The sequence below is a fragment of the Anabrus simplex genome, chromosome 8, assembly GCF_040414725.1.
Source record: "Anabrus simplex isolate iqAnaSimp1 chromosome 8, ASM4041472v1, whole genome shotgun sequence".
Classification (NCBI taxonomy): domain Eukaryota; kingdom Metazoa; phylum Arthropoda; class Insecta; order Orthoptera; family Tettigoniidae; genus Anabrus; species Anabrus simplex.
The window spans coordinates 19,741,725-19,769,262 of record NC_090272.1 but is presented as its reverse complement, the minus strand read 5'-3'; the positions used below and the strand labels follow the sequence as shown (position 1 = coordinate 19,769,262).

Below are 27,538 nucleotides of genomic sequence, written 5' to 3'. Positions count from 1 at the left end.
AGAAAAAACTAATTACAAATAAGAAGAGAATGGGAAATAAAATTAAGAATAGTGCAGCAGAATAATAATAATAATAATAATAATAATAATAATAATAATAATAATAAAAACAGGAGTCAGGCAAGGGGACTGCCTATCACCAATTCTCTTTAACATTGTTCTAGAAACAATCATTAGAACATGGGAAAGAGCCTTGGAAGTGAAAGGAATAAAGGGAATACATTTAGGGAGGAAAGGACAGAACTTAGAAATTAAGTGTTTGGCTTTCGCGGATGATGTTGCACTCTTGCCTCACAACCGAGAAAATGCCCAAATGATGCTGAATACTCTACACGAGATCGCTGAGAAAACGGGTCTCGAAGTGTCATATGAGAAGACGGAATACATGGAATATGGACATCAAGGGGAGAGACACTTAGAAGTGAAGCATGGGACTGTGAAAAGAACTGAGAAATTTAAATATCTAGGGGAATGGATAGAACCTAGTGGATTGGATAAAGAGGCGATTAGGGCAAGAATTAGAAAACTAGAATTGGCTTACAGGTTAACCCAGAACAGATACAACAAAAGAGCAATATCTTACAAGGCGAAACTTAAGACACTACAGCTCAGTGGTAAAGCCAGAGGGTCTCTACGCTTCAGAGAGCCTGACAATGAATAAAAAGGGTGAGCTTCAAGATCTCGAAAAAAAGGAGAGGAGAATCTTAAGGAAAATTATAGGACCACAGAAAAATGCTGATGGGGAGTGGAGGAATAGGAAAAATGATGACTTCTATAAATACACCGAAAAAATCACTGTCACCATGCGAAAGCGAAGGCTAAAATTCTATGGGCATCTAGAAAGAATGGATGAGAAACGGCTAACTAAGAAAATATTCAAGTACATCACTGGACTAAAAGCTTCGACGAAGTGGGTGGAAGAGGTAAAGAGATGCAATAGAAAGTGGACTTACAGTGGATATGGTTCACAACAGAGAAAAGAATTTAGCAGTCGAGTGGACAGCATCAAAACATTCCAGGAGAAACCACCAAAATGTAGACCCAAACTGGTCATATCTGAGAAAGAAAGGAAGATTAGAAGTGAAAGAATGAAGAGGTTCTGGGAGGAGGAGGAGGAGGAGAAGAAGAAGAAGAAGCCTTAAGTTCAATGCGGTCCATAGGCGGCCAAATTCGGAAACAAGAAATAATAATAATAATAATAATAATAATAATAATAATAATCGTATGGCCTCAGCTACTGTGTGCAGACATTTCAATTTGACGCCATGTGGCTGTCCGCTTGTCAGTTTCGACGTTCTGTTTTACTCTAGGCCCACTAGATGGCAGACTGAGTAAACCGAAACTCTCTTGGGTGTCTGTGGCTGAGATTTAATGAATTTTGTCGGGTAAACACCAAATGTGTCACCAGAGATCTTTTACATGCCGACATCGTACGACATGGAGTGTCGAATGGACTTTTTTCCGCCCTTCAAAAATCCGACTACCTCTGCCGGGTTTGAACCCGCTATCTTGGGATCCGGAGGCCGACACACTACCACTAATCCACAGAGGGAGCCGATGACCTCGATGTTAGGCCCCTTTAAACAACAAGCGATCCACAGAGGCAGCTAGTGCTGCAGAAATTAAGATAAGGAAAATATAAGAAGGGCAGAATAAACTATGTAAATCAGGTATTCTTTGTATCAGGCAGAATAATTTACAAGGGTCACTTCATGATATACAAGTTACAGTGAAATGAAGTAGTAAATGCTCATCAGAATTATCAGGGAGAAAGGTTCTATATAGTTTTAAATCAGATATGAAGGAGGATGGCAGTCATCTGTAAATCATAACAAAAAATAAAATGAAACATGCCTAAAAATCCAAAGATTCACCTGCACACAAAATCAGGGATATTTAATTTTACTCATTGATCAACTTTGGACTGACTGACACCAGGTCTCATACACAAGAGTTAAGAGCATTATGGATGGGTGTGTTACTGCAAGGTAAGGTAAGGGTGTATTCTGCCCAAAAGCAGGTCCAAACCTCCGCGGAGATGTGCCTGAGCTGGAGTTTACGTATGGTAGGGTGGCAGATACAGGGAATTTAGAATGATGAAAATTATCTTGCCCAAGTAGATTTTAAAACTGGTGCTAAATAATAAAAACTATTAGTAGGACAAATGTCCTATCCAGGGTTTATATAGACCCTTCATTCACAGGCCATCTTTTAGAATGTGGATGTGGAGATCCAGGGCACTGTAGTTCCATCTTGCCTGTTTGGATCTCTGATAGTAACTCAAAAAATAGAATCATGCGACACCGAGACACGATAATCCCAAGGGTAGCTAAGAGATAGCAAACGAGTGCATTTACAGAGAACTCAATTGAATAAAGTTTAAAGCACCTGTAGAGCGGAAATGTTAAGAATAGCAGAAGTGACCAGAATGAATGCTAAATAGGAAAATAAATAGGGTGACACAAATTTCAAATAGTGCATAAGGCAACCAAATAATGAATATGATGGAAAGATAACACTAGGCATAGTGTGGTTATACTGTTTGCATGTAGGAGCTATACCAACTTAATGAAAAGTTGCTGTGGTAGCCCCTGTGTATGAAGGAAAAGGTGATACATATAAAGCTGAAAATTACAGGCCAGTCAGTTTGACACGTGTTGGATGTAAGTTTTGGGAAAGCATTATTTCTGGTTATATTAGACATGTTTGTGAAATTGACTGGTTGGATAGAAAGGAGTTTGGTCTTAGGAAAGGTTATTCCACTGAAGTCCAATTTGTAGGCTTCCAGAAAGATATCTACTGTATCTTAGATTCAGGAAGTCAGATGGACTGAATCATGGTTAACCTATATAAGGTATGTGATAGGGCACATCATGAGGACATTGCTTTGCAGTAATTTGTTGTAGAATTTTATACATACATAATCATTATAAACTGTTATGCCTTTCAGCGTTCAGAATTTTATGTTTTAAAAAAAATTAAAATTTATTTACTTGTTTAAGCCCATCCGGATTAAGCGATATCCAGACATGGACATCCTCGTATTAGCAAACAAGGGCCCTTTACTCAACATAATGGAAAATTACTACATACACCTAGACCAATACTTTCATGCCAGTCACAATCTCAATGAAATCTCAGAGAAACCCAACATACTCTTCGATCTATTTATCACTTTCCTCAGAAACAATAATGCAGCCAACCTAAACTCAATCCTAAATTTAATCAAAGGTACTTTTCCAAGACAATTACACTTTCTCCCGCACCCTTCAGCCCCACCTTAAGCCCTCTTCCTAAGCCATATATAATTTTATATATGTCATTTCAATACAAGAACTTACTGATTTCCATGATTATAATTTTTACAACACCCCATTTATACTTTATTCTTTGTTAAAAACCTCTTAGTATGTATATTCCTTGTATTATTAACTATTACCATAATAACATCTCATTTCACTTGTTATTCTTTAAAATAACATTTTCTTAGGATTTCGCCAAAAGTGATCTTTGCTCCAATACGGCTGATGATGACCCCTAGATGGGTCAAAACTAGTACCGTGTAATTTATAATTTTGTGAATATATTTTAGTATTGAAAAGGTGGAAACGTTTACGTTGTTATTATTATTACTTATACAGGGTGAAGCGTAATTCGCGCACTCGGGCGTCGCAGCGCGACTCCTCACATGCCAGCAATAAAAAAATGTCTCTTACAAAATTTCGTCTTGCGAGTATATCCGGCAGAAAAACGACGTTGAAGAGTAGCAATCTGGCAACACTGTAACCACATGTAGGGTAACTACCTCTGTCAGCGGAAGGTAGTCGTACTGTACAGTTGGTCCAGTGGGTAGAGTTTTTGGTTGGCATGCAGGAGGTCGAGTGGTCGATCCTGGGTTGAGGCGTATATTTTTTATTTCGTAAATGTAGTCCAGGTGGTATGGAATATGGCATCTTAATCGTCAACAGCGATTGCAGTGGGTCCTCTAGAAACCATTTGCCCTTACATACTACGATCCTAGAAATGGACGAACAATCGTTTTCATTGGTCAGCTTTAAAAGGTGCCCTTTCCACGTCGTGGGCGTGAATTTATTCGCACCACTTCATCTACTAGATGTGAAACCTGTTTTCTTTGTACCCTCCTCCAATGGTCCCATAGATTAGTACCAACTATTATTCTTGCCTCGTTCAGGTCCATTACATTTCGTTAGGGCCTTACGTTACGTTACGTTGTTTCAGCGTTACAAAATGTTGTTAATGTAGGATACATGTGACCTCAGAAACGGTGTCTTATTGTATTACAGTAGGTAATGTCAGATGGAAATTAGCAAATAAAAAATGCGCCTCAACCCAGGATCGACCACTCGACCTCTTGCATGCCAACCAAAAACTCTACCCACTGCACCAACTGTACAGTACGACTACCTTCCACTGACAGAGGTAGTTACCCTACATGTGGTTACAGTGTTGCCAGATTGCTACTCTTCAACGCCCGTTTTCTACCGGATATACTCGCAAGACGAAATTTTGTAAGAGACATTTTTTTTATTGCTGGCATGTGAGGAGTCGCGCTGCGACGCCCGAGTGCGCGAATTACGCTTCACCCTGTATATTATCCAGATTAAAGGTGTCCGGATAAATGAGGTTTTACTCTCTCTGCGCGTGTGCGTGTGTACTAGCATGTGCCCTCAACTTCGCCCGTGTTTATTAATACAACCGATGTTTCTAAACAGTTTATTTAAAAGCAAAAGAAAAAATATATTAACACATTGTTTTTACATGAATTGCATGAAGTACATTATTTTGGAATGAATATCAGGTAAATAAGTAAATAAATTATTAAAATGATTAAGGGTAATATAAATAATTGATGAAATCAGGTGTTTACCTGTATAAATATTCATCGAACAATATGCCTATATTAAAAATTTCAGATCTCTGCATGCCGTAGATTTGGCTGGGTATTGCACACACACACACAGACAAATACTTCCAGATAGTATGAACTGATCTTCGTGTCTGGGACCGAAAATGGCTCCCTACACCATGGACTTAAAATGGCTCCTTGACTTCTTGTGTTACTTATCTTATATATGTTGTCTAGCGACAATGAATCTTTGCATTTAATCTTGGTGACAACACGTTGGATTGTCATATCCCAACACATGTTTTCTGACAGTTTTTCGTTCATAACTCACCAACAAAAGCGAAAATGAAAAATCTAGCTTTGAGATGCATTCGAATCCCCTTCCATCTACATATGTTCAGAATTTCAGATCTCTGCATGCTGTAGATTTGGCTGGGCAGACAAACACTTCCTTTTATTATTAGAGATTTATAAATGATATGAGTATAAGCTGGAATCAGGGAGGGCTTTTTACAGATGTTATACTCTATAGAGTAATAAATAAGTTACAAGATTGTGAGCAACTGCAAAGAGACCTCGAGATGGACAGCACGCAATGGTATGATAACAAAACTGGGTTAAAAGTCAGGTTGTCAGTTTGACTAATAGGAAAACTCCTCTCAATTTCAAGTACTGCATGGATGGGGTGAAAGTTCCTTACGAGGATCACAGTATGTACCTTATTATTTATATATTTATTTATCATATGATGAATCAAAATTATTTACATATATACAAAGTTTGTGGACAAATGTGCACAGTCACAAGCTCGTACAATCTTATAATTCTAGGTCTAGTTCTTTGACCCATTTTATTGCTTCAACTGATGTATGATGGATGTCCATTATCATTCCTCTAAAAGCACGAAGAGGGCAGTCAGCAACAATGTGGTGGACGGTCTGCAAGGAGGCACTACAGTCGCTGTTTGCAGAGGTAGACCATCCCCATTTGTGTAGCAGATATCCACATCTGCCTTGTCCAGTTCGGATCCAGTTGATGATCCTCCACTGATGTCTAGGATGGTCGAATCCTTGTATTTGCTTAGAAGGGTCTTCAGCTAGATGTATATTGATTACTGAAGACTGCTTTTACTGGATTTTCCATGAGGTTCTTTCAAGGTTAACTGTTGTGGGCCATGGTGGTTCGCTTGGTTTCAAGCGTTAATGTTCTGTTTGTGCAATATTTTGTGAATGAGTAGCTCTGAATTCTGTTGAATGTTTTTTCATACCTTTAGAAGTGCTTCTGATCATCTTAGGGATGGAAGTGGAATATTGCTGACAACAGGTAGCCATAGTGCTTGTGTACTCGTAATACATCCGGTAATTATTTGCATAGCTTGGTTGAGTCATACATCTATTTTCTTAGTTTGAATACTATTGACCCAGGATGGACAGCAGTATTCAGCAACAGAATATGATAGGTCTGTTGCTGTGGATCATACTATGCGAGTATTAGCTCACCATGGTGTACCAGCAAGTTTTTGAAGAGTAGGCTATTATTTCTAGTTTTGATTATAGCAGCCATATTCGAGAGATGTTGCTTGAAGGTCAGACTTCTATGTAGCGTTATTCCCAAGTATTTTGGTGTACGACAATATGGGAGTACATGGTTTCTGAATCAAACATCTGGTTTTAATTTGACAGTCTGTTATGTAGGTGGAGTGCAGATACCACTATTTTCTGGGGATTAAGGTGGAGGCACCATTTCTTAAAATATACATCCATGGGTTCCAGATCTGTGGATAAAATAGTTTCAGCGTCAGGAAAGTCGGAGCACTGAATCATCAAACAAATGTCAGCAGTAAAAAAGTTTTTTTTCGGTAAGTGATGTATGTATAGATTGAAAAGGTGGGGAGCCAGTACATATCCTTGAGGTAAACTGCCATTTAGTTTAAACACTCTACTTCTTTCATTATCGGAGTAGATCTGAAAGTATCTGTTCCTTAGCTGCAAGTCCGTGGATATAACCTTCAATTGCCCTACACTTGTCCTCCGGGAGGTGCTAAGAAAGCAGTAGAGATAAGATGAGACTGAACTACCGAAAAAGACCTCTCGGCCAAAGAATGAATAAGAAGGAAATGTGCGGTCCTTTTCAGGACCTTCAAGTTCGTAGAATTAGACCATCTCTGCGCATTTGTCAGCTGAATATCGAAGGGATAAGTCAAGCAAAATGTGAATATCTTTGCAGGCTGTTACAGAAATATGCAGTTGACCGAGCTCGATAGCTGCAGTCGCTTAAGTGCGGCCAGTATCCAGTATTCGGGAGATAGTAGGTTCGAGCCCCACTGTCGGCAGCCCTGAAAATGGTTTTCCGTGGTTTCCCATTTTCACACCAGGCAAATGCTGGGGCTGTACCTTAATTAAGGCCATGGCCGCTTCCCACTCCTAGCCCTTTCCTATCCTATCGTCGCCATAAGACCTATCTGTGTCGGTGCGACGTAAAGCAACTAGCAAAAAAAAAAAAAAAAAAAAAAAAATATGCAGTTGATGTCATTATACTCCAAGAAACACACACAACAGATGAGCTACAATTACAGAGTAGAGGAAAAATACACCAGGCTTTAAATTGATAGCCTCTAATTACCATAAAAATTATGGCCTTGTAAGCTACGTCAAGAATTACATAAATCATCAACTGCTGTCAGTAAACACTGAAAATGACATGTTTACTACTACAATTAAGATTGAAAACTTGACAATAGTTACTGTATATAAGCCTCCTGAGAGTAGTTTGCCTGACCAACCTTTACCACCCCAGCAGTATCCAACTATATTCCTTGGTGATTTCAACAGTCATCAGTCATGATCTTAGAGGAATGGGTGGTAACAGAGAACATGAAATTAATTTATAATGCTGAAGACCTTTCTACTTTTTGTTCAGCTCGCTGGTGTTGAGGCTGTACTCCAGATTGATGTTTCACACCTCAATTTCACAAGTCACACAGCTACGCACAGCGCTCGGTGATTTCCCACATAGTCAGCATAGACCTGTTATCTTGAAGGTGGGGATGTCTATTACTGTTATACAATCACATCCTAAACTGAGATGGAACTTCAAAAAAGCCAAGCAAACGGACTCCAATATCAGACGGAAAAATGAAGAACATCCTACTTCTGATAAAGCAACAGGTCTCCTCCAATCTCTGGATGAGAGTTGAAGAAAGATCTAGCATGAAACAGTAGAATCCCTAGATTTCACCCACTGTAGCAGGAATACCCGGTCTCTCATTAGGAAATTAGATTCGTCAAACCATGCAACTAAAGGACAAATACTGTTGTCAACTTGAATGTTTTTGTTAAACATCTAGTATGAGTTTCCAAGGATAGCAAAAACAAGCAAACTAAAAAGGATATTAAATCTCAGCTGAACGCCAAGAAAAGAGCAGCCTCACAGTCTTCAGAATTTTCTACTCCATTCCTTGAAAAGGAAACAAAAGAAGCAATCAAAATGATGAAACTTGGAAAAGGAGCTTGATTTGGTGGAATCTGCCCTGAATTTCTGGCTCACACTTGACAAGCTACAGTAAATTGGTTAACCAGCTTCTTATCAAATATCCTGCAAACTAGTAACTTCCCACCTCTGATGAAGAAAACAAAAATATTGGCCATATTGAAGCCAAATAAAGATCCCTCAAAAGTGGAAAACTAGCACTTCTCATTTTCACATACAAACTTCTCGAGCGACTGATCTACAACCACATTCCTATAGAGCAAGCAGGATTCAGATATGGAAGAATCTGTAATGAGCAGGTATTTTCTCTCACTACTCACATTGAAAATGGGTTTGAGAAAAAATTAGGTGTGGCTGCCTTTCTGGACCTGTCAGCTGACTGTGATACTGTTTGGTGTGAGGGAGTGCTTTTGAAATTTGTGAAACTTACTGCCTTAATAAACAATACTGTAAGTACCTGGGTGTTAATATAAGGAAAGATTTTTCATTGGAGTTATCACATAAGTGGGACTGTAAATAAAGGGTACAGATCTCTGTACATGGTTATGGGGGTGTTTAGGGGTTGTAGTAAGGATGTAAAGGAGCGGGCATATAAGTCTCCGGTAAGACCCCAACTAGAGTATGATTCTAGTGTATGGGACCCTCACCAGGATTACTTGATTCAAGAACTGGAAAAAAAAAATCCTAAGAAAAGCAGCTCGATTTGTTCTGGGTGATTTCCGACAAAAGAGTAGCGTGACAAAAATGTTGCAACGTTTGGGCTGGGAAGACTTGGGAGAAAGATGACTATCTGTTCGACTAAGTGGTATGTTACAAGCTGTCAGTGGAAAGGTGGCGTGGCATGACATTAGTAGACAAATAAGTTTGAGAGGTGTTTTTGAATGTAGGAAAGATCACAATATGACGATAAAGTTGAAATTCAAGAGGACAAATTAAGGCAAATATTTGTTTATGGGAAGGGGAGTTAGGGATTGGAATAATTTACCAAGATAGGTGTTCAATAAATTTTCAAATTCTAGCAATTATTTTAGAAAGGACTAGGTGAACAGCAGATAGGGAATCTGCCACTTGGGCGACTGCTATAAATGCAGATCGGTGGTGATTTGAGTGAGTGAGTGAGTGAGTGAGTGATTGATTATTACAGGATCAGAGGGGAATGAACGTTGCTCTCGTCCTCAGGATTTACCTCAATATTGCCCTGCATGTGTTCCCCGGGTGGTGCTAAGCGAGCAACAACACATCGGCGGCCAAACTATCAACAGTCGTTGATCTCCTGGCCAAATGGACTCGGAGAGAAATTCTGCAAATGGTCCTTCTCAGGACCAACCTGCAAAGATACTAGGACCTTCTTTACGAATATGCCAAATAAACATCGAAGGTATATCCAGATTGAAGAGTGGACATCTTTCTAGAATCCTTCTTGAAAACATTGATTTAGTGACCATTCAAGAAACTCATACTGCTACTGAGGAACAGCTAAGATCAAGAGGAAAGATTCCTGGTTATATCGCTATTGGGGCAATCCACCACCAGACGTATGGGGCAGCAACCTATGCTCATTCGAATCTACGAGATGTTCGGCTCATTTCAGCAACAGTGACTGACGATGTTCACGTGGTAACTGTTGACATATCGGGCACCAAAGTGGTAAATGTGTATAAACCACCATCTGTGGCTTGGCCAAATGAAGTGCTCCTCACCCAGAATCATCCAGCAATATATGTCGGAGATTTCAATAGTCATCATCCGAACTGGAAATATGATACAGATGAATGTGGCTCTCAACTAGTCACCTGGGCTGAAGCTAATAATCTACACTTGATTTTTGGATGTGAAAGACAGAGGAACCTTTAAGTCAGCCTGTTGGAAGGGAGAATACAATCCTGATCTTTGCTTTGTCACTGAAGATGTAAATGGTATTGTCCTGCCTGCTACAAGGAAAGTAACGGAAAACTTTTGCCACAGTCAACACAGACCTGTCATGATAACTACAGGAATACAAATACCTTTGGTTAAAAGCACACATCGACCAAGCTGGAATTTCAATAAAGCCAAGTGGGATTGCTTTTCAGAAGATCTTTACAAATGTGTCCGATTCATACTGCCTATTCATTCTAACTACGAATGTTTTGCTGGACTCATTATCTCAATTGCCAAGAAATATATTCCAAGAGGGCTGCAGAAAGAGTATATCCCTGGATGGAATGAAACTTGTGAGACACTCTGAGGAGTATTTACAGGGTGGAGATCCTGAAATAGCAAGTGCTCTGTTAGAGTTTAGATGAATCTCGCCAGCAGAAGTGGAACAATACGGTTGAGACTGTGGACTTCAAACAGTCCAGCAGAAAAGCCTGGAGTCTTCTCCGGAAACAGAACCTGCCACAAGAGAAATGGTTGCATAACCCCCAACCTAGTAGCTGAACATATTGTTAATATGTCACGAGTGCCCTCTGATAAGAAACATTCCGTCCAAGTAAAGAAGTTGCTCAAACAGAAAAGCAGCTTGCAGGAGAACTCTATATACTCGGAACCATTTTCACATCTGGAAGTAGATAGTGGTGTTAAAAGCCTCAAACCTGGTAAAGCTGCTGGCTTTGATGGGATATTTCCTGAGTTTCTGATACATAGTGGTCCAAACACAAGGCTCTGGTTGGCTAAATTATATTCTAAAATCTTATCGTCTGGACATCTGCCATATGAATTCCAGGTCAGCAAGATCATTGCAATTCTGAAACCCGGTAAACCGGAAGACCAAGTCGATAGCTACCGTCCAATAGCATTGCTGAGTGTTTGCTATAAACTCCTTGAGAGACTTGTATACAATAGTATTTTTTCAGCCATTAATGAAGTGATCCCAGTAGAACATGCTGGATTCAGGCAGAACCGAAGCTGTGTTGACCAGGTGCTAGCACTAACAACTCACATTGAGGCTGGTTTTCAAAGGGGTACTAACACATCTGCAGACTTTGTAGATCTAAAGGCTGCATAAGTCGATCTACAACTTAACACCACCGTGCGTATCATCTCTGGTACTCTGAAGCCTACTGCAACCCACTGGCTGCCAATCCTGTCCCACATTGTTCCACCAAGCCTGTGACATTCAAGAGCCCTTGTTCAAGAATGTGATAAGATCATGTCCAATCAAACTCTACCCATCCACAGGGATGTTGCAGATCTCTGGAGACAAAGGCTGAAGTCACGTAAGCCACCAATGAAAACAGCTGAGAATCTAATGGATGCTGGTTTCAATTTAAAAGAGGAATGGAAAGAGCAATGGTTTCGTACAGCTCCAGAGTGGCCAAGCCTCTTTAATCCAAACCACGCCTCAGCTAGTTTCAGTTTGCCAAGAAGAATGTGGTCATCACTAAACAGGTTTCACACTGATTGTGGAAGATCTGTATTCTCCCTTCACCATTGGGGCTTCAGGGACTCTCCAGCATGCGATTGTGGTGCATTGGTCCAGACCATGCATCATATAATGGACGAATGCCCTCTGCGTGCTTATGGTGGAGACCGGAAAGACTTTGTTGATGTCTCAGTATTCCTAATGTAGTGGATAAATAATTTAGATATCCATGTGTAATTGTTCCCTACTTAGTACCATATATTCTTTGCAGGTTTTTCTTTTGTATAATGTAAATACTTGTCCATTATGTAAATTCCATATGCTTAACCCCTTGAAGGTCACAGCGCAATATATTGCGTGTAGCGGTAAGTGCCGCTGTGGTTGCGGCACAATATATTGCGTGTCGGAATTTGAAGTGATATATCTCCGTAACTGTATGTCTTTCGACAACGAATGAAAAACGGATAGCTCCCTACATCTGTTGGCTATATTTTGAAGTCATTAGGTTTTTATCACCACGGGGAGTGCTGGAAATCGAATGTTTTTAAGCGGATGTCTTCAGCTTTAGCGAGTCAATTGCAAACAGTTGAACATGGCTGCGCGAAGTCGAGCTGACTTGCTTACAATCGACGATACAGTTCGTGAAATTCTTATGAATACTGAAAGTGATTGTTCAGTATTTGAAGAGTGATGAAGACTATGTAGGAGGTATATCTGGAAATAATTCAAGTAATTAAAAGAAATAAGTTTCATAATGATAGATCCGTATTGAACTGTGATTACAATAGAGTAAAATAATATATTATTATTGGTCCACCTTTTCAATACAAAATGAAAATTACATAGGGACTAGTTTCGACCTAGTAATAGGTCATCATCAGCCTGAAGTAAATTAAAGCGTAAATATCGAAGAAAACATAAACAATGTAAACACAAGTACAGTCTTTTTAAAGGTACATACCATGTGGGAAGTTGAGTAGAGATATATTAAAAATAATAACTCTTCCAATTGACGAAGCACTGAGCGGAAGTTATGTAAAGTTCGGTGCGCCGTATATTATAAAAGACCACTGTGCACTAAATGATGTAATAAAGAAGAATAGTAGGTTGAATGCTGGCTTCTTCTTAGCTGTTGTATATTCGAAGAAGATTACGTCGTATTTTATAAGGTATTGATAGATGTCAAAAAACTGAAGAGCCTTTCCAACATCCATGTATTTTGACATCTATCAGTACCTTATAAAATACGACGTAATCTTCTTCGAATATACAACAGCTAAGAAGAAGCCAGCATTCAACCTACTATTCTTCTTTATTACATCATTTAGTGCACAGTGGTCTTTTATAATATACGGCGCACCGAACTTTACATAACCTCCGCTCAGTGCTTCGTCAATTGGAAGAGTTATTATTTTTAATATATCTCTACTCAACTTCCCACATGGTATGTACCTTTAAAAAGACTGTACTTGTGTTTACATTGTTTATGTTTTCTTCGATATTTACGCTTTAATTTACTTCAGGCTGATGATGACCTATTACTAGGTCGAAACTAGTCCCTATGTAATTTTCATTTTGTATTGAAAAGGTGGACCAATAATAATATATTATTTTACTCTATTGTAATAATTCAAGTGGCGAAGCCTTAAATGAAAGTGAGGATGAGGTCTTACAGCTGTCACGTCTGAAGCGAACGAACGTAAATAAAGCGCCTAGTAATCAGACTTTGGGAAGACGAGACTATAACTAACCAATTCACGCCAACCACTTTAGCTTCGATGGCAGTAAGTCAGGAATTCAGAATGTTTCACTGACGAAAAATTCTTCAGAAATTGACATTTCAAAAAATTGTTGTCCGCCTCTGTGGTGTAGTAGTTAGTGTTATTAGCTGCCACCCCTAGAGGCCCGGGTTCGATTCCCGGCTCTGCCACGAAATTTGAAAAGTGGTACGAGGGCAAGGAACGGGGTCCACACAGCCTCAGGAGGTCAACTGAGTAGAGGTGGGTTTGATTCCCACCTCAGCCATCCTGGAAGTGGTTTTCCATGGTTTCGCACTTCTCCTCCAGGCAAATGCTGGGATGGTACCTAACTTAAGGCCACGGCCGCTTCCTTGCCTATCCTTTCAAATCTTCCCATCCCCCACCAAGGCCGCTGTGCAGCATAGCAGGTGAGGCCTCATGGGCGAGGTACTGGTCATTCTCCGCATTTGTATCCCCCGACCCAATGTCTCGCGCTCCAGGACACTGCCCTTGAGGTGGTAGAGGTGGGATCCCTCGTTGAGTCCGAGGGAAAAACCAACCCTGGAGGGTAAGCAGATTAAGTAAGGAAGTAAAGAATTGTTCCCTGTACCTTGTTTTGAGGATTATCCTACCAAAAAACATTACTAAAAATGACGTTTCACAATTTTTGTGCTCAAACTAGTTGTTTGATGTCTTGTTAACATACTATGTTAAATTCATTCGTTTCATTAAGATATAATGCCTCTTGAGGGTTGTTTTGCAAACATGTGCTATAACCTAAATTTTGGGGTGTGCAGTGGACTAAGAAACCTCACTCTCAAAGGGTTAATAATAATAACAGGATCAGAATGCTTCACTTCCTTAAATTCTCTGAGTTCTGTTTTCCAGAAACGTAGCTGCCAATGTAGTCTAGTGCACTGTTTTTTGTCAGTAGTTGCCTATCAAGAGCCTTGGATAGGTCAGTACCAACACAGTCCTTTTGACCTGACTCCTGCAAGTTGAGCCTCAGTGGAATACCTGTTGAGCTGCGGTATTTAAATGTTGAGCTGTTCTTACAATACAAATTCAAAAGCCCACAACATGGAAACTACAAGAGATATTTAAAAAACTTCCATTTAACTAGAGCTTTGAATCTTTCTGCTATTTTTTGACCAGGAACAGTTTTTGCACCTCTTCATGTGAACCAAGGATTGTTTATTGTTGTAGGTGTTCGGCAGAAGTTAACTGAAGCAGAAGCAGCGGTTCACTCAGCACAATACGAGCTGGATGCTATGAGAAAGGACCCATTTAAAAGGTAAGAGCCCTCTTCTTGTTGTTTTAGTTTTGTGTGCCATTATCATTACTTGAGGTCACATGGAGATGTAGGAAAATTAATCAATCTTACCCAGGAGAATTCTCTTTGTCTCGTCTAATATTTCATCCATTTCTGTTTTCCAATATTTCTGATGTGTACAGATTATAATTTTCTTTCCTTTCATTTTTGATGTAACAGAAATGTTGAAAGAGGTTTGATAATGTTTCTATAAGCAGCATCATCTTGGAAGGTGGACTGTTTACACTTCGGAGATTTTTGTTTTTTGACCTGGAACCGTTTTCGCTCCTCTTCATGTGAACAAAGGATGGTTTATTGTTGTAGGTGTTTGGCAGAAGTTGACTTTGTGATTAGACAATTGAAATGTAAATCGAAGTTATGCCCTGTTAAACTAACTCTGTCATTATTCAAAGAAGTGATTTCTGGTTAGATTTAGTGCTAGGAAAGGAGCGGTAGGTGTGTAGCAATTCTTTGAGCTTCATGAATCTGTATTTCCGATTACCTCTGCTGTAACTGTTGTGAGGGGAGGATGTAGTAGGAGCAGAGCAGTTGTTTGGGCTTCATGAATCTGTATTTCTGATTACCTCCGTCACCTCTGCTTCCTCCGCTGTAACTGTTGTGTGGGGAGCAGAGCAGTTGTTTGCGCAACATGAATCAGTATTTACCTCTGTCGCCTCCGCTTCCTCCAGTGTGACTGGTCTAGGGAAGGAGCAGTAGGGGTGGAGCAGTTGTTTGCACAACATGAATCTGTATTTACAATTACCTCTGTCGCCTCTGATTCCTCTGCTATAACTGTTGTGCAGGGAAAGAAGCAGTAGGAGTGGAATAGATTGTTTTAGTATGAAATACTCCTGAGTTATGTGTTGAGCGGCAAAGCCGTTTGACTGTAACATATAATACTGTTCTTAAACAACGGATGCAATAGTGCTGCTTTCAATGAAGAAACTATACAGTACTGGTCATAAGTTTAGTTCCACATTAAAAAGTCATGAAGTGTCATTTAGAACCTAAACTTGTGCTGCTAGACCTCTGTGTTTTTCTTTCTGAGCTTTTGCATCTAATATGATAAATGTCACCTGATTTCATTGATTTATGCTGAGTATTGTTTAAGTTGTATATTTTTAACTGTTGGAAGGTCACATCAGAAAGTCAACATTTTTGGAAATATTATGTAGGCCTACTGTATATTCTTAATTGGTTTCAAGTATCACCACCAAGGTTCTTTTGTAGACTTAGCAATAGTTGGGGGTCATTCTTGTATAAATATAAAAATTCAGAAAATCCAGCCCAGATTTTTGTGTGTTTATTTTTTTTTTTCCAAGCCAGTGCTAAAATGGTCATTTTTTCCTTGTTCTTGTCAAAGGTCTCGGTGTGAGCTTAACTTATCTACAAAGACGCACACGAGATGCTGTTGTTTGGTACAATTAATTTTATTTACCTATATTTACAAATTAAACACACACATAACCTTGATCACTGCTGTCACAACAAAACACTCGCATCACAAACCGCCATTTAACAAAAGCCAATCGCTGCACATGGAGAATATAACCTTGGAACAATTAAAACAGTTTGTTTGTGCCAATGTGATTACAGTACTCTTAAGTTTGACAATGCACGAGACACAGTTTGGGAAAGAGTGATTAATAAATGCAGTTTATCTGGCCTCGTGGCTTCTCTCAATAGCTCGAGGTACGTGGTGTCGCCACACCGAAGTGAAAGGTGCACCCGCGTCCAAGGGAAGCCGGCTCATGCGCAGGTATCCAGCTATGTACTAGGTGTCCTAATGCTAGCGCTCTCCGGAGATGCATAACTGAACTCAGGTCCCAACAAAAGCAATCAAGGTATGACATTTTTCTATCAAAATGTGAGGAGTATGCGCTTGCTGACTTTAATGCTGGACGAAGTGAAGGGAACTATGACTATTTGTATCAGCGAAAGTTGGCTTAACAAAACTGTAGTTGATACCAAAATATTAACTGACAGTTACATTGTATTTCGCAAGGACAGAAATTCCGTGAACACTTCAAAACTGAATGGCGGAGGTGTTTTACTAGCTGTGAAGCCTGACCTTGGATCACTGTCGAAGCCTGAGCTTGCTGGGAATTGGGAGTGTCAAGTAGTGAAAGTCAACCCTCAGCCCGGTCGTGCTGTCTTCATTGTGTGCTGCTACCTGCCTCCAGATGAAGTGAACGACCGGCTTAGCGACCTACGTCAAACATTGGGAAACATTACATCTGTTCTCAACTCATGGGACACTGTTATTGTGTGCGGTGATTTTAACTTGAGCCAATTAGCTTGGAAAACTGACGAGTCGTCGAAAGTACAACACATTATCAAACAGAGAAGCGAGGAGGTATTTTTATTCCTAGAAATTATTCATAAATTTGATCTGTCAGATTTGTGATTTCCCTACTAGGAATGATAATTTTCTAGACTTAATTTTAGTCTCAAACTAATTACTTTGGAGTAGAGAGTGCATCAAAACTGAAAATGTAATTCATTCTGATCACCAAAGCCATCAAAATCTTCCTGCCTACGCCAAGGACATTTCACTTCAAAGCTCAAAACAGTCATATTTGCATGGAAGAAAGCTGATTTTTCTTTAATGAGGGACCTTTTAATCCTGTTCCCCCTGGGATATGATTCAAGAGTCCCATTCTGTGGATGAAGCTATGAGCACTTTTTATGACTTACTATATGCGGTCATAAAAGACAGCGTACCATTTTGAAAAATGAACATCAGAAAATATTCTTCTTGGTACGACTCAGAACTAATCCAGAAACTGAAGGAAATAGAAAGGGCGAGAAGGAAATACAAAAGATCAGGCCAAGAGTGCGACTATGTACAGTTTTCTACATTACGAAGTGAATGTAAAAAATCGGCAGCATGCTAAATACAGGGACTACGTTAGGTTGGTAGAAGATAACCTCATCACAAGCCCTAAGCGCTTTTGGAATTTCATTAATAATAAAAGAAAGTCTTCCCGTCTGCCTCCCACTATGCTAATAAACGGAACTGAAATCCATGAAAAAGATAACATTCTAAACACATTTGCGCAAACTTTCGCGAAGTACCATTCTCCTTCCGAGACTTGCAATTCAACTTTTTCTCCCCCATTTTCAGTAGATCGAGTGTCTATTCAAACTTCTGTGGTAGAAGGGAAACAGATCCTGTCAGCGGTGGATATCAACAAATCATGTGGTCCTGATGAGATACCTGGCATTGTCCTCCGGGAATGTGCTTTCCGACTGGCAATTCCACTATGTGAAATTATAAATAAATCTTTTAAGTGTGGGTGTTTTCCAGCTGAGTGGAAAAAGTGTTACGTAATCCTTATCTTTAAGAAAGGTGATAAGGTGTTGTTCGATAATTATAGACCAGTAGTGCTGTTCTCACTTTTATTGAAGGTGGTGGAGAAAGTCATGTATAATCGCCTGAATGACTCTTTTAGTCAGTACATAGACCCATCACATCATGGATTGGTTAAAGGCAGTTCAACCGTTACCATACATACATACATACATACATACATACATACATACATACATACATACATACATACATTATCATTATAGACTGTTATGCCTTTCAGCGTTCAGTCTGCAAGCCTCTGTGAATTAACTAAACGTCACCACAATCCTTGAATTGCAACAAATGTTGTGGCCTCTTATCTTTAAATCGTTAGAAACTGAGTCTAACCACCGTCGTCTTGGTCTACCTCTACTTCTCTTACCCTCCATAACAGAGTACATTATTCTCCTAGGTAACCTATCCTCCTCAATTCGCCTCACACCACCCCACCACTTGCCCCACCAGTTAGGTTACCCGGTGTCAAACTAAACTGATTGGCAGTAAAAACACAACACAGGACAAAGATCCCGTAGAAAGGAACAAAACGGAAGCGTGATAAACACTACACACCCAGAAAACACCAAAAGAACATAGTAAAAGGCAAACTTACCTCCAGGTGGTAGAAAAAAAACAGGTGGATCAAGCTACCAACCGACAGTGTGTCAAATAAATGTTGCGTGGAAATAAAGACCAAACTTTCTTTTTTTTAAAAAAAAGAAAATATATAATTCATGAAACTCAGATTAACAAATGTTAAATAAATGACATCCTCGTAGTTAGTAATATTTAAAAAAAACTAGGTACCAGAAACCAAATAAAATTAGGTGACATAGGTTTAAAATAAGGAGGCCTTTAGAATTTTAAAAGATTAATTTAAGTTAGGTAAAATAAGGGAAACAGACCTCACTTAAAACCACAGGAAAAACACAGTTAAACTCAAGAAACACCAAAAGATAAAATTAAAGAAAAATTATTTAAAGACCGCCGGACGGTAAGAAAGTAATGAGAGTAAATAAATTGGTACCTAGAGCTTGAAAAAGACCAAAATTAAGGAATTAAAACACCAAACGCCAGTCGGCAAGAAAGATATAGTCTGCAGGAAGTATTACAAACACCTCAACCTGTTTACTTAGTAACAACCACCAAATCAATTATCAGTGGATTCCATATGGAAAGGATACCATGTTAAAAATTAGAAAATACAACCTTCTTGGTTCACCGTTATTCCATGAGAGATACCAACTCTCTATCCGTTTCACATCAACAAACTGGTACCATTAATACGGTGGGAGTTCCAGTCATGGGATGCTAAGTGCTTTACGTAAAAATTTACCAAGGGAAAGAAAGCCACCACAACAAACGTAGAAGGAAAAGGAAAGAAATCAACTGGGGTGCCCGAGAAACAGAAAATGCGCAACGGGGTGACAAAAATACTGAAACAACATCAGACAGGGTAGTCTCCCAACATAAAAATCATCACCAACATCAATCCATTTCAAAAAACAACATCCATTACCCCGGCAACAAAAGCAATTGTTAAACCATGGGAGAACCAATCCCGAAGGAAGATCCAACAATGGCACCAAAACAATGGAGGCCAGAAGGGCAAAGATCAAACGCAAAACACGATTAAAGCCCCCCAAAAAAAAATAAGGTAAATTAAATTAAAATAAACCAGCATAGCATAAGCAATCCCTACTGGATCTTCCACGTATTACTCCACTTTTAAAACCAAAATAAATTTCAGAGCAGCAGTAACATCTTTACGGTGTGATGATAATAATAATAATAATAATGAAAATTTTACACCACTGCTTTTCTTTGGAAATTACCCCCAGTAACACTTAAATTCCATTACAAGAAATGTTATACACTAGGTAACTGAATTAACAAGGACTTTTCAACCCGATACTTGGTTTTGGAAGAGCACAATAATTTTTCCCAACAGTGAAAAGGTCCACATCATTATAATCGAAACGCACAAGTTGCTAATTAATAAGTTTCCTCCGAAGAAATCACACGAACAGTTTTCCGTTGATGAAAATACTAAAATAACAAGGTTGACTTACGGTTGGTTGGTTCTTCAATCAGTAGAATGATAATTCATGGCTCGGCCATGTGTACTTTACCAAGTTGGAGATCTTCCTTGCAGCTTTTTAAAACAATCACTCACTACGAGGTTACAAATACAGGAAAAAGAAAATATTTTTAGGGTGTGGGGCACATCCCCACATCCTTACGATTTACTATCCACCGTCCATGATGATATCCCAAAGCATCGCCTTGAGTACAGAACGCCAACGACCTTTAGCCATGTTTACCAAGCCGCAACTGCCTGCTCGCTTAGCTTCCCTCTCTCTCGCCCCAGAGAGAGTGACTACATCAAGATGGCTGACACCAAGCGCTGATTGGCCGGAGCAGCTTCAAGAAGAAAGCGACAAATAGTTCTCATCATAGCCGTAGATGGCGGTAACGATCAGAGCTCACATGCGCTCGCTGAGTTAAACATGAAATATTGTGAGAACACCGTTGAAAGCAGAAGAAAATTAGAATACAGTTTTCTACACCGTAATAGGCAAACTCAAAACGTTGGTGGAAAGGAGACAAACGAAACCTCGGTTTCAGCCTCCCCCCCTTTAAGGGTTACATATCTTCTTACATCACTCCATGACGAAGTCCAGTGTATGAAATTAAGCTAGATTTTAAGTGTTTCAGTCCACAACAAATAAAAGTCACTGGTACCAAGTCCATCTCCAGATTGTCATAGCATGCAGAAGTTTAAAGCATTCCAAAACGGGCAATGTACATAGCTCACCACCAATCAACCATTAAGTTCATTAAACACCGTTCAAGGTCCGGAAGTTATAGGATACGATAAACTTACACAGCGCCACAACACAGTTTTTCTTTTGAAATTCACCATCTCCAAACAGTTTAAGGATTCAATTTTCCTACATGTTTTACACCAAGTTCGCTTTAGATTACCTTTCACATACAGTTTCATAGCAAACGCTTTACCATAACCATTCCTGAGTTCATGTGGAATCTGGAAGTTTTTAAAAGTTTTCACATAACCAGAATCAATGTTCTTCGCTTGCAGACTTCAATCACCAAACACACCTTGTTTACAAGAGAAGTTCAATGGACCTTTAGAAACCAGTATTTTAAGTCCACTACAGTCCAGGGTAGATCACCTAACATTTCTTACAATACCCTTCCAACCTTTAAACCAATTTTCTTTATTAAATCGGGTTGCTAATAAAGAAACGCACCATCAAGATTGTTTCAATTACAGTGAAATGGCCCGTAAAAGAAAAAACAAGGACCAAAGGGAGGGAAGAAAAATGCAACGTTGGTGAGTAATCAAAAATAAGGTGATAAAATCCAAAATATCCAGGTCACGTGAAAAATTAGGTTGGCACTAGTGTATATCTTTGGCTTGAGAAGGTACCAAGAGCAAGGAAAAGGAAAAAAAGGAAAAGAAAAGGAAGGGAACCTTACTAAACAGAATATACTCCCCAAAAAAAATAGCAAGGAGCAAAATTACAATAACAGAAAAGTCACAAGCATACAATCGGAGCACAATCAAAGTTTCCGATATCAGAAGGAAACCACCTTAAATAAGGTCAATTAAAATTTACACAAATCAATTAAGGGGAATTAAAGCCCTCAACGAAGGAGCACACTTACACATTAAATACAACACGGTAGTAGGCTACGCACAGACACAGCTTAACCTAGGAAAGGAAAACTAAACGAACCCCAATTACTCACTTTAGGGAGTTCCAACAAGATGAGGAGACGGTAGATACATGATAGCAAAAAAAAGAAAGTACCACGTACCTCGAAAAATACAGTTTAGGAAATAGGCAACATGACCATGCAATTCCACAGAACTGCCACAGGAACGCCGCAGAACCACCCACAGTGGGGCCAACTAAAGGCTAGCTTACTAAATATACTACAGAAATCTTCCCGAAAATTAGTAATACTCAGGTTTACAGTGCCACACAAGAAATCACATACATAACCCAGTAGAAGGAAAATATGAAACAGTATAGCGATCAGAATAAGTACACCAGAATGACAAGTTTAGCAAAAAACAAATCCATGGCTACAGGGTAAAGGTTTACTCAGAAAGAGCAAATTGATAGAACGGACGGAGACATCTAGAGCTCAAATAGATGGAGGGCACGCGTTCAAGTTGGTCATCAACGACCAAACTATCAACAGCATCAGGTAACGAGTAACCGGGATGGACAGAATTAAATTTCACAAGACCATAGCAGTACCATGGGAAAAACATAACAGGAGAGGTTTTGAGAAAATAAAATTTCACGAGTTTAGAGACAAGCACAACCCAAAGACCAACCAACGTCCGCTAACTCCAGTTATTTCCCACCCGGACAGCTAATCAAATTAAAAGGAACGTGAAATACGCCTCAGATCAGTTGACCAGCAGGAAGAAGGGGAACCATGTCCTACACAACATAACCTACCAGTAGCCCGTCAGGACCTCGACACAAATCGGACTAAAGATAAGTGACATCACCCTGTTGCTCAACAGCAGACAGGTACCTATCTCCATTTCCCAAGGAGATGAGGTAAATAAAAGAATAAATGGCAGAGACGAGGCAGGACGATAGAAAAAATATTCCATAAGACTAGGAAGAAGGAAGGAAGGCTACCCACAAACCTCATGATCCTTTAGCGGAAGGACGCTAGCATACATCCAGAGTTTCCTCAAATAATCCCATACTTATTCGGAGAAACACCGAACGATAGATGTTAAAACGACCATATCGACAAGCATCGAAATCCACCAAGCAACACCTAGAGCGGTAGGTCGACATAAAATGAACTTATAGCAATAATAAAGGAATACATGATGAAGTCAGAGAAACAGGTTATGCATGAAAACAAGGGAATGGCAGAAACAAAATACAACAGGAAACCAGTTACCTAAATCTACCTTCATACAATACTACAAGAGTTGCGTGCAACCTAAAAACAACAATTCCCAAATCTACCAGGACACAGGAGAAATCAGAAGGCCGAACAATCTTCCATCAAGTGTCATAACTACCCAATAACGACTACACAACATCAAAACGACAATAACTTCCAAAAACATGTGCCAGCCCATCAGGGATTAAAAGATTTCACAATCTTCAACACCATGTTAAGAAGTCAACATGCGACCATCAAAATTTTACACATCAAACAACACTTCGGTACCGAAATAACACCACCAGATACAGGCCCAACACCAAACCTATCGCGGCTAAAGAAGAAGAATTCTCAGGTTAAGGACCTTACTTTGACAACCAAACGCTACAACAACAGGTAGATAAGGTAGGATACTCGACATACTACAAGAGCACACAACTCCCATAGAACAGCACAGAACAGGAAACAGACCAAATAATTTGAAACAAAGAACCTGGCGAAGAAAGCTTCCAGAGGAGCACAGAACTAAAAGATGATCGTGGGGCAACAGAAAACAATAATGAAAAGGGAATTTCCAACAGTTATCAAATTGAGTACGAAGAACTATTAGGAACAACGAGCTAGCTACGAGCCAATCTCAAAAGGAATTCACAACTCCCAAAGACATGGGAATAGTAAGGAACAGGACATTAGATGAATTAGCAAGGGAGGAGCACCTATTACCAACCGTCAGGCAGTGGAGAACCAGGAAGACGCAAGTCCATGCACAAGGCAAACAGGTTACCACTCTCAACACCAATCAACAGAGCTCCTTCACAACTAATCACATCCACCAAAGATTTAACATAAAGAAGGCTTCACTGACATTAGAAGGGTTTTTCAACCTACACCATTTAACAAATGATATTACAAGGGAAACCAAGTCTTGGGATGACACCTTACTATCAGCAGGAAAGAGCAATCTTACAGTAGAAATGAAACAAACAACCCAGAGACAGAAGAACCAGAGAAACCAGAGATAATGATAATGTACAACATCTCGAAAGGGAGCCCTAACCCCACATTGCATAGGCAAATCACGATGAAAATCAATAGCTACAGATTATGCAGACTTAATTTTTTTTTTTGGGAGAACAATCCAGGGTTGTAGACAAACCCAAGCTACCCTAGAATGGGAACAAGAAATAGAACCTAGCAGGGCACGGAAAGATAGCACAAGCAGAACGATTTTAACCAACAAGTTTTAACTTAACACGGGTAGATAGACTAGAAATTCACCATATAGCGGAGCTACAAGGTCTGCATAAGATAATAAGCTTCACATGCCAAGTCCGTTTCATCACGAAAAATCAACAAGAGACCTTACAGGATAATTTTCCCAGACCTATCAAAGGAAAAACTCACACAGGAAACCATCATAAGCCAGGGAATCAATACAGAGATTAAAAATCAGAAAATATTACACGGTTTACACACCACCCATGATTTAACCCTAATTAGCCCACTAAAGGTAGTTCTTAGGCGCATCTTTAAACCGTACACCACATCCTACCAAAGGTTGTACCAAACACCAAAATTAAAGGGAAACCAAAAGGGAAACTACACCTTAACCAGATTTGATTTGAGACAGATGAACCCGCCTAATTCTCTTAGCGATGGGATCACTAACTAACACTGATACAGGGGACAAGAACTGCAAAATGGTACAAGGTCCTTGGTACCTGGGAGCCAGTTTAGCAGTAAATTTTTTGATAGCTTTACTAATTGGGTAGCATTTAATGAAGACTTGGTCTCCAACCTTCAACCTTGTTGTTTTTCTACCCTTGTTGTACCGTTTCTTAGCCTTCTCGTACGATACAGACAGATTTTTCCTCGCTTCATCCCAAATTTTCTGAAGATCATTGGGCTTAGACAGGTCAGGAAGAAGGTCATCGATTCCAAGTAGGTTGGACATGGGCGAATACGGAGGGTAACCAAACATCAGAGACATAGGCGTCTTACCATGAGTTTCGTGTAAGGCTGAGTTGAACGCATGGGCCAACCAGTGCAGGCAAGAATCCCACTTGGACTGATTGTTATGATGAAACGCAATCAAGGCGGACTTTAGATTCCTGTTCATTCTCTCAGCGTAAGATGGGTTAGGATAGTATGGAGTAGTAGTTACATGTGAGATGCACAACTCAAATAAATATTTCCTGAATGAATGGCTGGTGAAAGAACTGGCATTGTCGGAAACTAAAAACTTGGGAGGACCAAAGGATGCAAAGATAGAGTTCAAACAACTGATAGTCGTTCGAGTGTCAGTAGATCTCGTAGGGATAATCCAGCTGAATCGAGAAAAGGCATCAATGCACACGAAGATGTGGGTGTTTCCTAAGGTAGAACGGGGGAGTGGACCCAAGAAATCGATGAAGAGCCGTTCCATTGGGCGAGAGGCTTGAGAAGAAGATAAAAATCCCACACGGTTGTTCAAACTCGGTTTACTAATAGCACAGGCTTGACAAGATTTCACCATGTTTCTAATGTCATTATCCATCTTTTTCCAAATGAAGATCTGTCTAATCTTTTCCCTAGTCTTGAACGTACCCAAATGTCCCCCAATGGGAGAGCAGTGATAATATTTGAAAATTTCCGGGACAAGGACCCTAGGGACAACAATTTTGAAATTCCGACTCTTTCGACCTTTACAACAAAGAACACCCTTAACAAGAGAGTATGGCTTTACTACAGATCCTCCGTTAAGCTTATCAATGATATCCTTCAAATCTGGATCAGTTTTCTGATGATCAGCAATTTCATGATATAGTAGAGGAAGATCCGAAAGAATGGCATTAACTCCAAAGACGTTAGTTACAACTTCTTTATCATCAGGATTTACATCGGTGCCAAAATTATCTTCAAACATCCTACTTAGGCCGTCGGTGATGACGTTCTCAGAACCCCTGATATGCCTGACATTGAAATTGAAAGATGAAATCCTCAAAGCCCATCTAGTGATACGACCAGTTCTCTTGGGTCGGTTTAATACCCAAGAAAGAGCTTGGTTGTCAGTCTCGAGATCAAAATTAACATGCTCGATGAAGGGTCTGAATTTTTCCAGGGCAAACAACACGGCCAGAGATTCCAACTCATAAATGGAGTACTTGTTTTCTAAGTTGGTAAGAGTCCTGGACACGTAAGCTACGGGCCTACGCCCATCCTCGTACTCTTGTAGAAGAACACCAGCAACCGCTTTGCCAGAAGCGTCGGTTTGCACAATGAACCTTTTATTAAAATTTGGAATAGCCAAAACGGGAGCATTCATCAGAGCGGATTTCAAAGCTTCAAAGGCTTCTTGCTGAGGACGACCCCAGAAGAACTTCACGTCTTTACGTCTAAGATGATTTAACGGAGCAGCTATCTCTGCAAAATTAGGAATGAACTTCCTGAAAAAATTGACCATGCCTACGAACCGTGCGATGCCTTTGACATCTTTAGGGGGACGAAAGTCCCTAATAGCCTGAGTCCTAGAGTGGTCGATGGAGATACCATCGGAGGAAACTACATGACCAAGGAAAGACATACTCGGCTTAGCAAACGCTACCTTTGACAACTTGACAGTCAGTCCAGCTTTCCTCAAGCGATCCAGGACTTCTCTAACATGTTCGACATGTTCTTCGAAGGTTTTTGAGAATATAACCAGGTCGTCAAGGTAATTAAAGACGAACCTAAACTTAATGTCAGAGAGAATGGTGTCTAACAGCCTCGTGAGAACAGCCGCGCCACAAGATATGCCAAACGGAAGTCTCAGAAATTCATAGAGGTTCCAATCAGTGATGAAGGCGGTCAGTGGAATGGAAGACTTAGACAATGGGACTTGGTAATATGCCTGATTGAGATCTAACACGGTGAAAAACTTGGCACCCGAGAACCACCCAAAACAAGTGTGCAGATCGGGTAAAGGGATGGATTGCAAGATGACCTTGCGGTTTAAAGCCCTGTAATCGATAACAGCCCTGAAACCTCCAGAGGGTTTAGGTACCAGGAAGACCGGGGATGCATAGGGAGAGGTAGATGGACGGATCACTCCGTCAGCTAACATTTGGTCAATAATCTTTTTAAGTTCGAGCATACGAGGAGGTGAGAGGCGGTAAGGAGGGGATCTGACAGGAGTGTTATCTGATAACTCAATCTGATACTCGAGAACATCAGTAACTCCTAGCTTGCTAGTAAACACATCGGGGAAATCATTACATAGAACACGAATACATTCAGCTTCCTCCTCACTCAAATGGCTGAGATCCAATTTATCAATTTCACCAACTCCTTCCGGCACTGACTCGTCTACACAGGAAACCTTGATTGCACACGAGGAAAGATCCCTAAAATTAAATTTAGAATCAGGAGAAAATTTAAAGAAAAACATTCTAGCTTGAAGATCCATAACTAGTCCCGTTTTCGACAAGAAACCTGTCCCTAAAATCATGTTGCAAGACAGGTT

At 39.9% G+C, this 27,538-nt stretch overlaps 1 protein-coding gene across 4 annotated transcripts in view; it reads left to right on the top strand.

Moving 5' to 3' along the window:
• The window catches only part of LOC136879062 (uncharacterized), a 535,518-nt gene that overhangs the window by 103,791 nt on the left and 404,189 nt on the right, over positions 1 to 27,538 (top strand). For all 4 annotated transcript variants that reach the window (XR_010860888.2, XR_010860887.2, XM_067152804.2 and 1 more), the window contains exon 2: positions 14,648 to 14,735. Coding sequence is in view for 2 of the 4 variants with exons in the window: in XM_067152804.2 (XP_067008905.2) it covers positions 14,648 to 14,735 (88 nt within the window). In the remaining 2 variants the exon portion in view is untranslated. The remainder of the gene's footprint in view (positions 1 to 14,647; positions 14,736 to 27,538) is intronic.